Below are 12,722 nucleotides of genomic sequence, written 5' to 3'. Positions count from 1 at the left end.
TTCCCATTTCTTCTTTTTTTCGCTGTATTTTCTTATAATTATTTGATTTGGCGGGAAGGCCAGATTCGCCAGAAGGCAGAAGGGAACACAAATTAATTTGGGAACAGCGTGAATGGCTAAACGAAAATTATTATTTGATGTTACGAATATTATTTGCTTAAAATTAACTCGAATATTACTTTTTTGGGAGCAAATTTAGATTTAGTGCTCTTTTCAATTTTATGTCGACTCACGCGAGTTCAAAAAAAAATCTGGCAAAAGTGCTTTTTGTGCTCAACGCAATTATTCTTTTCGCGCCTTATTGAAAGGGGAATGGATGGAGCAACAGGAGAAACACAGAAGACGAAGAGTGTGTGATCGTCGTTCGTCGTCGTGGGTGTCGTGGTTTTCATTGAGTCTTTCACTGTTTTCTGATTTTCTCTTACCAATTTCTTCACCATGCCTCAGCCGAAATGGTACCACAAATCTCTGGCAGAATTGTGTATGGACAGTATCGTCGATAACATGGAGAAATGGACGGCATTACGTAACTCGGAGCCCGTTTCCTGTGATTTTTATCATCTACGTGAGTGTCTATGAAATAGTTAGTTACTGTTACTATTAATCTATTATGCTGTTTTGACTAAACACAGCTTCACACAATCTGGAGTACATGATTCCATGTCTCATAGAAGATCAGAAAAGGAGAAGCCCAACAGAGGAGATGTTTGATTTACTCATCAACCCACATTTGAAAGTTCTTGATTTATCAAAAGAGGGATCATTTGAAAGTGAGGTCGAAAGAAATCTTGGAATCGTGCGATTAGCTTCGGTCAGATGTTCGGTAATAATTAATTCCTCATGATTAGTGTGAATTAATGAATAATAACTCTTTACAATTACAGCAACTAACAACATTAAGGATCAAAGGTGTTTACTGCTATGATTTCCCTAAATATTGTTGTGAAGCACTAAAAATACCAATTTCCAACTGTGTAAAATTATTGGAAGACGATATTTTTTTTACCATGTTGCAGCAATTTGAACACTTGCAAGTTCTTGATTTGTCTTACACAACATATGGTGCTAGTTGCATGCTCAGTCTTGGAGCAACTCGTAAACCACAACTAAGGTAGACTTTAACCCAATAGAATAAATTACCTTATTTACAGCCCGCACTTAAATTTTTATTTTTGTCTTAGGGAGTTACTAGTTAATAGGTGCCCCAATGTAACGGATACCGTAATGCTAGAGTTTTGCATCGGACAAAGCTCCCTTTACAAATTATCCTTTGAGAGAACAGCAGTGACTTCTGTCGGAATTAAATATGCCATCGAACATTTAACGGAACTGAAAGAGATAGAATTTGACGAAGAGCGCAATATCCTCAAAATCTTCCGTGACATTCACAATGAATCCAGAGAATTGAAAAAATATTCGTTAACCAAGTTGTCTATTTCACGTTTCGTTCCTTACGAAAAAGGCGGCATTTCGTTGATGGTTTCCATGTGTCCGGCCCTCGTCAAACTTGACATGTACACGATTAAAGGAATTACGGATGTGGAGTTGTTAGGTGAGGAAATCTGAATTAATGGTATGTTTTCGAGTGTGTCAAGTACCTAAATGCAGTTTTATTACAGGTTTTCGTGAACTTAAACAAATCAAAAGTCTCACATTTTTTCATGATATTGATTTGACGTTCCCTTTTCACGGCGGTGTAGTTCCTATTCTTCGAGTCCATGGCTATAGATTAGAATGGTTACGTATAATGCCTCCGGTTCCTAGCGAAAAAGTTCACTTAATCATCGAGTGCTGCCCAAATATTCAGGAACTGTTCCTTTGTATTAGTAGTGACATTGCATTGCGAGAGCAAGAAGTAGACCAGTCTTCTTTTTATCCCCCGAAGCAAGATCTTTGGTTCCATGAAGCAGTTCCGTTAAGGATGTTGAAAACCCTTCATTTGGAATATTCTAGTTACTATTCGCCATTCGCTATTTCTCCCGAAATTTTGTTATTTCTCTTGTCTTCCCCTGCTCTTACAAAAATTACCTTTATTAATTGTCCACATCTTACTGCCCAGATAATTGAGAAAGCTTGTGCTAGGAACACTTTCAGAAATTTGACGTTTTTAATGTTGTACAATTGTGATAATGTTAACCAGAAAGGCATCGATTTCTTCATGAACGAAATGAATCCCTTGACCGAGATTATTTTGGGAAGATGTGGTCATCTGGACATTTCGCGATTGAAAGGTATATTAAAAGGTATTGGAAGATATTGGAAGATAAAAATGACTGTGGAATAATTGATATTGATTTCAACAAAACTGCGATCTCAAATTTACCAAGCTCCCTTCTTTTCCATTTTAGTTTCAAACACTCATTTCCTCTGTTTTATTCTGCCACCACACAATTCTCGTTACCACACGGAATAATTACTTTTGTATTTGTTTTACATTCATTTATGTGTTAACCAAGTCAAATATGAAATTTTGAATACTCCCTATTTTTCATGTTTTCATTTAACAATTACCATTCAACAGGTTAATTTTTGTTATTAAAAGACTGCTACATTCAGATCATCTCGGATCTTTTATATTTAGGACACGTGATTTTCGTAACTTTCTGTAAGTTGGCTTAAATTTCCGTTGTACTTTGGGTAAACCAAATTGATCTTCCTTTTAAAAACTGATGTAGGGAATATTGGTGTCATCCTCGTGAGACTGGATTTTGTTGGTCCTCAACTGACGATATTGGCGGTGCTGCTAGTGTTTCGTTCGTTGCTGGAAAGGTAGTAAAATAATTCAATTATTTTTCATTTGAAATGGTCGTTTGCTGCTGTGTTGAATAACAACTGTTAAAAAACAGCTTCAGCAGGAGTAGTTGGTGAAACGGTTGTTGGCAGATCGGTCGTCATTGGCGTGCAAGTTCCAGGATCATATTTAGCTGTTATCCTTGTGTTAGGAGTTGGAGACTTTAGCATTTCCCTGTGTATGATATTGCGTGTTTCGATCAATGGTCAATTGAATAGTAAGTTTGGTCGTATAGGTTGACTTTCATTATGAAGAAGTAAATATTTCCATTACTTTTGTAAATTTTTTTTTTGCAGGTAAAAAGCGTCCAAGTTTGATTCGTGAATCCAGCGAATATGATTCATCTCTTCTTCTTCCTTCGTTTGCTGCTCATGTACATTGACGTGAGTGTACTCACGATGGACTTCCTTTCCTCCTATCTCTCCTGGTGATTCAACTTTTCTGCGGGTGGAGCATCTGGAGATGCCTGGCTGTATTTCCCGGGCTCCGCAAGGTAGGAAAAATTACTTTTATTTTTCCTTTTTGTTTTTCTACTTGATGGGGTTGAACATTTGGGCCTACGATATTTTTGATTATCTTTGCTTAAAATACTCGGCCGAAACAATTGAGTTTCTTTTTTTCCTTTCTATAGTCTATTGTTGAGATGTAACAAAGAAACTGTCGCGTCACTTGACATTTTGATTGCGAAATTTGTCGTATATTCCCAACTCGTTTTTATAATGGCGTTCATGTTCGACTTAATTTGGGGCGTTAACGACAAATAACGATTAAACCGAACTTGTCCAAAAACGTGTCAATTTCCTCGTTCGTGATCAATTGATGTTCAGGCAATAACTGATGGCAGGTGATTGGCCATATAATTGGCCGCGAAATTTGAATTTGCTTCAGCTTTGTTTCTTTTTCGAAAATCTTTTGGGGAATGACGCGATTCTTTTGAACTGAGCGACAAAGGCCATTCGATTCTTAAAACCGTAAAAGGTTCTACTTCACAGAAGGATAACTCTAATCATGTCTGGAGTTTTCTATAAAACTTTTTTTTTTGTTAATCTACATGTTGTTACGAATTTTACTTTTCAACAAGCTCTTGGTCAGACAATATATATAGTTGGCAAGTTTTAATTTGATTTCACTTGCAACTTCTAATATTGTCATGATCAACTTCAAGATCTAACTTCTTTCCTTCAAATACCTTTCAGTCAGTAAAAAGATGGTCTTATTTCTTGTACCGAATTCGGCAAGTGCGGAACACACGCTCCTGTCAGTGCGTATGCTAATTGATTGATTCGGTTGCCTCGTGTGTGTTATGACTTTCTGCGTCGTAAATTTTTTGACCGCTAATGTTTGAATCTTTAAAGTGTTTGAGGCTTTCCCCTAATTGTAGAATTCTTTGGGTCTCTATTGTTACATTGTCTAAGACGCTTGCTTAGATGAGGAACGGAATCACAACTTTTCTACAGTTTTCTTCACTTGAAAAAATCCACTTTTTTGGAAAGGGTGGTGTCCTCAGAGCTCGAAAACAGTTTTCCTAAGTTGAGTGAGGTGGGTGGAATGATGAAGGTGAGGTGGGTCAGAGTAAAATATGGAGTTAACGGGTAAATAAATTTTAGCGGTTCCATCTCTCTAAATTTAAAATCGTCGTCCTTTTCGAGAGCAGCTGTCCAGCAGTCCGGTGTTCTGATAGTTGTCTAGGGGTTCAATATGATTTAGAGACTGTCGAGACTGCACAGGTTGTTGAGACAAGGTTTGAGCTATAACACAGTCGCTGTTTTATTATGCGATAAAACCAATCCGTCGGAATTGATGGTATGAGTTGTGATGTAAGCTAGTTGGCAAATGGAGGTTTCTCCGATGAGGACTGGGTACACCCAATTAAATCTCTTCCTCGTTCCATTGTTGAATTTTGAAGGGAACTAGGTGGTCGGTCGTTGGCTATTCGAATTGGCTGGACGAACACGCCACTGAAAAGGAACGGGCTCTCTATATTTTCATTTGATTGTTTTTTGAAAAATCATTTTCTGGTTGCGCTGGATGCATCCGCTTTTCTAACAATTTGTTCGAGCTGTGCATAATGACGTGAGACACAATCGAGAAATCCTTTTTTCTTTCTCTGATGGAATCGATGACTCATTGGAAAACAATAAACAAATTCACGACATTTAGAAGTGGAAAACGCCTGCGCATTTCCACGTGAATGATTCGCTCACGCCGAAATGTTGCGTTCGTGAATTTCCCTTTTATGATTTTATTTTTTTTTTATTTTTTCGCAATCACCAGTGCAGGTGTGCTGATGGGGAGTCAAAGTTTGAAACGCGAACAGTAATCTGTTGAAATTAAACCGGAACAAAAAGGATGCGAGTGTCACGTTTCTCATTTGCTTTGGCTGATTCACTTGCAAACGAAGAGATGAAAGAAGCGGATGGATGGATTTTTGTTTGAATATGAAGAGGAAGGCGCCGGCCTGTGCTGCAGCGATGATCGATTTCGAATTGGATTCGCCGGTGGTGGCCTTGTTCTTCTTTCATTTCGTTCGTGAGTCGGACGGTCGGTCGGTTACAAAGTCGTTAGGCAAAAGCAGAGCCCGTAACTTTTTGGGCGGCCGTGAAAGATGAAAAAGCCACAAATTTCGTTCGCTTCCTTCTGAGAGGACCGCCGGATTGATTTCATTTGACTTTAACATAGGGCGGAATGAATCATCTTTTACGACGCAATCGGCCCCATCGTCCCGCTGCTCCGACTGGCGTTGATCAACGAGTTCCCGCACGGCCGTTGGAGTTCCCGGCTGTTCATTTTTCAACTTTTATTGATTTGTTTCGTTCGTGAATTTTCGTATTTTTCTGCGTGCGGATGCTATTGTGATGCATTTCGACCTCGATGGAAGTGACGCCATCGCGGGACTGGATGAGTTTGACTGCAGCCGAGACGCTGAGACGATTGCCGGGCACGCAACGCCGTCGATTACCAAACCGTGACGGACGCTGTCGACGTTGGCCGAACGAAGCGATTCGAAATCACGAAGCGTCTTGTTTCAAAACATTTTAAAAGGCGTTGTCGTTTTGCTCCGGCCGTTGCGGATTTTCATAAAAACGATTTCTTTCGAGTCTTCCCCTCGTGGGAATCTGATGAGACATTGACAATCAAAGCGGATAGTATGGAATTGTTGAAGCTGCTGCGATTTGTTTTGCGAAGCAATTCGACCAAAATCAAGCCTACAACCTGGCAGAAAAACCACCTTCCCCTAGAGGAGAACAACCCTTGGTTGGCCACGTTTATTTCGCCCCTCTACCTTGATGCTCCTCTAGACAAGAAGAAAGTTAAGCCAAACCTTTTCTTTTCGTTAATTAAACTCGTTATCTTTATAGCTATCATTTGTGCGGTATTGTACGCCATTGGCTGCATGTTTTTGAATGTCTTAAGCTACGTTTTCTAAATTTCTTTTTTATGACCCACTACACAGAACTGCAATATATTCTATTGAGCTGATTTGCATTTTGAACATGTATTAGGAAGTTAAGTTACCGGACTGTTTCTTTGGGGAACAAAGTTTCAATAATTGAAAATGTATTTTAAGGTTCAGTAAAGCGGTATTTTTATTGTGAATATATCATCGAAATAGTGTTACAGTACAGATTAAGAATTAAAGACAAACGAAACGATCAATTTTTTGGACGTGGATACATGAAAATAAAATTACAATTAAATGTGGTCATCGTCGTGTCAAATTTTGATGTCGCAGCGGTTGCAGCTCTCCACTCAATGCTGTTTGGCAGTTAACTCGGAATAAAAATGGAATGATTATGGGAGCTTATTGAAAAGAAGACGAGTTAAACTGTTTCCAAGTTTATGATTTGTTACTTCCTGACTAGCATTATTTATACCCCTGTCAATGCTTGGCAGTTTGTTTGCAGTTTATGTAAACCTTTTCCTTTGTGCAGATTTGAAGCTTGAGCCAGCCATCATTTGAGCAAAGTTTTGCTTATGATTTAACTGATGACCTCCTGTGTCCCGTCACAGTATCATCGCTTGGGTAATAATTTGCAATACTTTTATTAACCTGCATGTGCCCTAACAGATTTTTTAATGATGCATGATTGGCATAAATGCATCAGTGTATTCTCCGGTTTATCAGCAACAAGGGTATATCCCTGGTTTACAACTGAATTATTTTCAGCAATTCCTTGCTTTTAATTGTTACTGAAAATATTTTTTTAAACTCGTTGTAGAAATTTTTAATTTAGATAGTCAGGGTTCCGTTTAATTGGAGAACCTTCCGGAGTCGGCCGAGTTTAGGATTTATTATTCCCCTTTTTCCCCAAATTCCCGTTTCTTTAAATGTCCTCGTGTACGCCCATGTACTCACGAGGACTCCCTTGTTACCTTTCCCCCCTCGTAGATTAACCTTTTCTTTCTGTGGACAGAGCACTTGTGGATGCCTAGCTGTATTTCCCAGGCTTAAAGGTAGGACAAATTTTATCTCTATTCTTACTTTTTGACTATTAGTCATAGCAAAAAATGACTATAATTCTGTTCAAACAATAGAATGCTCACGAATGCGCAATCGATTCGAAAATGAATTGGCCAAGCAATGAGACGGGGGGTGGTTTAATTTTAAGTCAGGAATAATGTTTGGGCAAATTAGGTAAATTCGTTTTCTTCGTGCTCAGCGTGTTCTGAAGCTCGACGATGAAATTAAATTAGTCTCATGACAGATTTATTGATACATGACTTTCCACACCACCAAGGGTCTTCACTAGCAGGTACGAACTGACGTACCTACACCACTCTCCTCAGCTACTGCACTGAGACTCCGAAGTACTATTTGTAAGAAACACTAGAAATCAAATGATGAAAGGTAACGATGAACTTTTGAGTCGATCGTTACCTTGCATGATAGATCGCTTGCCGTCTAGAATCACATTTGTAGAAAGGGATAAATCTTACAACAAATTGGTTCTTCACACCACGCTTTCTTTTTTCTGAGGATTAGAAAAAGTTGTTTGAAATATTTGGCAAATAAGTCCGTTCACATTTTTAGACTTTGTAACCCGGTTTACCACCTGTGGTATTTACCACTGTCCTGCTTCTGTGCCCAATTTATTCGGAAGCATAAAATCCCCTTTGAAATTTTCTTTACCCGCTCAAAGCGAATACCTCTGGCTGTATCTGTGCCAGAGTAATTCAGAAGCATTTTTCCCCTCTTTAATCTAGATTTAGATTACGACAACGAGACTGATTTTTTTGGTGGGCATGATCCCAAGAATGAATCATTATTCATTGTTGAGTGCATAAAATGGGTCGTGATTCCCTGATCTCAACCATGACGAGATCTCCTTCTGGATATTTTTCACAGCGTCAATACTAATCGGCACTGTCAATGTAATTTTTCGCTCTGTCGGCTTCTTTAAATGAAGAATATTGTGTGGTCCCGTTTCCCCTTGACTTAATTTTAACCCCAAATGTGTTGGATGTGTGTTTGTACACATCATGCGTTGTCTTCCTGAAATTGCCCTATGGCTCTCTTGATGCGCGTTTTAAGACATTCTTTCAAATAGAAGAAAGCTTAAAAAATGCAGAACTATTTTCGAAGTGTTGAATCTTCTGACTGACTGATGAAGACCAGTTTTTGCCTACATGTTCCATTTTTTACTCCTCAAACACCATCAAAACCCCATTGGCTTGCATCGCTGCCAAAGTAGTTCGAAGGCATATTTTCTTTTGTTCGTCTGGATTTACATTACGAAACGAGACTGATTTTAATTAAGAGGAACCCTTATCCTTCGTGATATTCTTCAAGATCACAACACACTGTTGTTTCTTTTGCTATTTTTCTTTGTCGCTCCGCTGGCTTGTTTCTTAAAGAACAAAAGGTGCTTGTTAACTTGGTACAAATTGTTTTCTTTAAAGAAAGTCGTACAAGGTTTTTGAGTATTTTACTCGTACTCGTGTTATTTGAATTCGAAAAGGTTTTCAGAAAAATCAAAGTTGAAATTTCGTAAAATTTTAGCATTTTCCCACTGAAGATTTTGAGGATACTATGGCACTAAGGCCTCTATCACCAAATCATAACATGGTGCAGTTGGTATTTTTTTCCCGCAATTAAACGGTGTTTCAGCTACTACACTGAAGCTCCGAAATACTACACCACCAAGGGTAAAAAAAACTCTTCTGGCGATCACAACACACTGTTGTTTCTTTTTGCTAATTTTCTTCGTCACTCTACTGGTATGCTTCCTTTAACAAAATCGTTTAAGGTTTTTTGAGTATTATCCCCGTACCCGTACTAGAATTTGTGAAGGCTCTGTGAAAAATCAAAGTTGAAATTTCGTAAAATTTTAGCATTTTTTTTTCACCAAATCATAACATGGTGCAGTTGGTATTTTTTGCCGCAATCAAACGGCGTTTCAGCTACTACACTGAAGCTCCGAAATACTACACCACCAAGGGTAAAAAAAAGCAAAATGCCGTTCTTCATTTACAGAACCTACTGTCTTGAATGCAGCGCTTAAAAACTAGTTTTGCTGCAACCAAACGAAATTTAAAAAACCCTTTCCCTTAAATACCCAAATTTAAAAACGAAAACGCTTTGTGGTGTCTACTACCACTATCTTGCTTCTGTGCTCGAGTTATTCGCTGTTAGCGAGATACAAGATTCCTGTATTCTTGATTTAGATATCGTCAGTTAAACTAACGTTTGGGTCCTGTGTTCCCTTGAATCATATGATTCGCCTAAAACCTGATCGGCGTTACCATATGTAAATGTTCGTTTTCCTCTGTATCGAGGTATTGCATTCCTCCTAATACTCATTAATTTTTTAAGGATACCATCCTGCCATGAAATACTCATTTAGTTCTTTCGCCATATCAATTGTAAAGATTGAGTTTGTACCATTTTCAGTACACAAATTCATTTATATCCTCGCTGTAGTTGATCAAATGGCATCGTAAATTGAAGATTCCATTTGATCAACTACAGGACAAGAATATAAAAGAACAAGGCCCGACCGACATAGTTGGCCAAGAGAATGTGTTGTACTCTCTCGATCAGCTACGGAAAGTAGACTGATGAAGAAACGTTGGATGGCCAGCCTTTTAAATGTTAAATGAAGGCCACAAATTAGAAAGAAGGTCAATCTCAAGGTTTTTACCTGTGAAACTAAACAAACGATTCAAGGTTTCACCGGATTTCACGTGGGGCTGATGAAGAGATTGCTGGGTTGATTTCAAGGTAAGCTTGGGGCGGCTGAGGGAGATAAAGAAATCCAGGGGGACCATAAACAGAAAATTTTTTCTACTAATATCTAGAAGTCTAGACTCCAGAACTATTAAGTTAAACATGTCAGGAATGTTATTGAATTTTCTTTAAGGTGATTATTGATTGTTCATTCTTCTTCGTCTACAAAATCAACCAAGAATTTACACTTATAGGCACTAGCATTAATTAATCTCGTGTTGTTAGTTGAATTACTGCCATCAAGAGGATTTGCGTAGGTTTAATTTTTCAGCGCCAAAGAGAATCATGTTTTTATCGTTAAAAATTATTCTGACATCCGTCAGATGGCTTTGTTGCTATTGCTAACTATCATCTAACAGCAGCTGTCTGCTGTCTGCTAACACTTAAGTCTTAACAGTTAACTGCTGATTCAAGCATGGCGTTCGATCGAAGAAGAAATTTTTTTGTTGTCTCAAAGGGTTGAACTGAAAATGAAATCGTGTGAAGTTCTAAAGAATTTGGATATATTCTAAACATGTTCTTATTGCATTACAGCATAATTTTGGAACTGATTGCAAAAAGGAATAAGCATTTTGCAGCTTGCAGCTGCAAGAAGAAGTAGAAGCACGACTGCAAGAATAAGTAACATGGGACAGGAAAGGGTAAGCAGAGCATGGAGCAGAGCTAATTGGTATGTAGGGGAAGGTTTTTGATGACAACAACTTATCATTCATGTAAAATCAGACAGGTAATATGTCATTTGCTGTGCAACTCATGGGTGAAACAGTTTAATGGATGTCAAATTGGAAGTGCAGATTTTATTTAACACATTGTCTGAACTTTTATTAAGCCATGAAAATTCTGATTTAGAAGTGGATCCCACGAGGCATCACCCAAACATAATTTTACTGGTAAATTGAATCCAGTTTGCATGTGGTGTTTTTGTTTTGTATAAATTAGACATAAGATTAGTTGAAAGATTTTGTTATCTCCATAAAGTTTATATTAACATTTATTTCCTATGTTAGAAAAAGAAAGAAGAAAGGCAATCCGGGATCTTTATTTTCTGGGAAGAAGTGAATGGTGTCAAGTTAGAAAAGCTTGGTGAAATTGAATAAATTAAATCATTTCATTGTCATTTTCCACTTAAACAGTCTCATCATTATTTCTCTTTCAGATATTTAGAGACTCCCTCGTGAATCCTCCAAAGACATGTATTAGAGTTGACCTTGATGGAAATACAGACCAGAAGAGAGGGGCACCAAAATTGTATGAAGAGATTTTTCCTTCGTAAAGGTAATAATTACCCTTTTCATTGAATGTTAGTCTACCTTGCAAATAATTTATGTTTGTTTTCCTACTGTTGGATTAATTGTAAAATGATTTCGCTTGTCCAAGTCATAGCCTACACGACAGCTAGAGTTTCTGAGTTGCTGCTTCAAAAATACTGGTGAAGTACTTAGTCTTTGTTACATGGCAATTTATTGATATGTTTTTCCCCTAGTTGGAGTACTTGTTAAATGACTTCTGATTATCCAAGTCATTCACGGCAGCTGTTGTTTCTGAGTTGCTGCAATAAGTTGCTGCTTGATAAATGCTGGTTATTTGGTAAAATGTTTACATTTTAAGTGAATTATCGATTTCATAATTCAACCAAATTTTGTAGCCTCGCCGTTTCTGTAATAATATTTTAACCCATCATATCGTCTCATCTAGGATGATAGAACACAATTCCACTGCTCCTTACCACATGCTCTCAAGCCTGATCTTGATTATGTGACCTGGACAAATGTTTAGGATCGTCCTGATGAATGGCCTTTGTTGGTCTGTGTCCCTGAATTTTTGCAAGGTGAGTTATTTTCTGTTCTTCCCACTGTTCTTCTGCTTCAGCTGAGGTTCCAACATTAAGTAGATCACGTTTAAAGATGCTCATTTCTGGTTAGAGAGGCCCCTTTTTTCTGGGTTTCATGTTGAGATATTATTAACGCCGATGAAACATTTCCTGTGTTTCTATCAAGAGTTCGGCAGACCCTTTTTTTTTACTGTCAACTTTTCATATTAACAAAGTAAATCGTTTTTGCAATTCTTTTGGTCTCTGGGGTAACGGGTCACCTGAGCAAACCATGCTCTTGTAGACATACGCAGGCTTTTCAAGGTCTTTCTCGGGGTCTTTTTCAGCGCTTCCCTTTGATTGAATTTTGTTTTGTTCGACTTAAGAATAGGGCACGAGATATTTATTTCATAGCCTACCTTTGACATTTCTTTTTGCAGGTTATCTCACTATAAGCACGTACACTTTTACACTACCCACATGCTAGTGGAATGGTTAGTTAACGGGTTTTACTAAAGTTTAATTGCTTTTGCTTGGAGTACTATTGGGTGCAAACAGTTGTCGATCGAATTTTTTTGCAGCTGTATCATGTAAGATAGCAGCTTGTCTCGTCGTTGTTGTCATTTTCTTGATTATTGTATAACATAATCCGTTATTGTTCAAAGGCGGTTTATTAACGGAAGGGGAATAGCTCAAATTGGACAGCAATAAAAGAAGAAATAAAGATGCGAACCATTCATTGTAGTAAAAGAAAAAGGTGAACACTGGGAGTTATGCTTCTTTATCGATCTGATATCAAATTGCATTTCATCGGGGGGTTAGGTTAATTTTTTTTTCTTATCTTGGAATGCTTTTATATTATAGAAGTAATTCTGAACACAGGAAAAATGTAA

The 12,722-nt window shown here is 37.9% G+C and overlaps 2 protein-coding genes across 2 annotated transcripts in view; both read left to right on the top strand.

Annotated features, from left to right (window-relative positions):
• LOC124312826 (exportin-1-like) overlaps nt 1-12,722 on the top strand; it is a 639,300-nt gene that overhangs the window by 535,945 nt on the left and 90,633 nt on the right. The window lies entirely within an intron of this gene.
• On the top strand, nt 355-2,484 carry LOC124313011. The gene is made up of 5 exons (XM_046777671.1): nt 355-565; nt 633-823; nt 885-1,111; nt 1,182-1,552; nt 1,620-2,484. Exons 1-5 carry the CDS (start codon nt 439-441, stop codon nt 2,282-2,284), a joined length of 1,581 nt encoding a protein of 526 aa, XP_046633627.1. The 5' UTR covers nt 355-438; the 3' UTR covers nt 2,285-2,484.

Source organism: Daphnia pulicaria, chromosome 9, assembly GCF_021234035.1.
Source record: "Daphnia pulicaria isolate SC F1-1A chromosome 9, SC_F0-13Bv2, whole genome shotgun sequence".
NCBI classification, from domain to species: domain Eukaryota; kingdom Metazoa; phylum Arthropoda; class Branchiopoda; order Diplostraca; family Daphniidae; genus Daphnia; species Daphnia pulicaria.
Note: the sequence above shows the minus strand (reverse complement) of the source record. Positions and strands in the feature narration are given on the sequence as shown.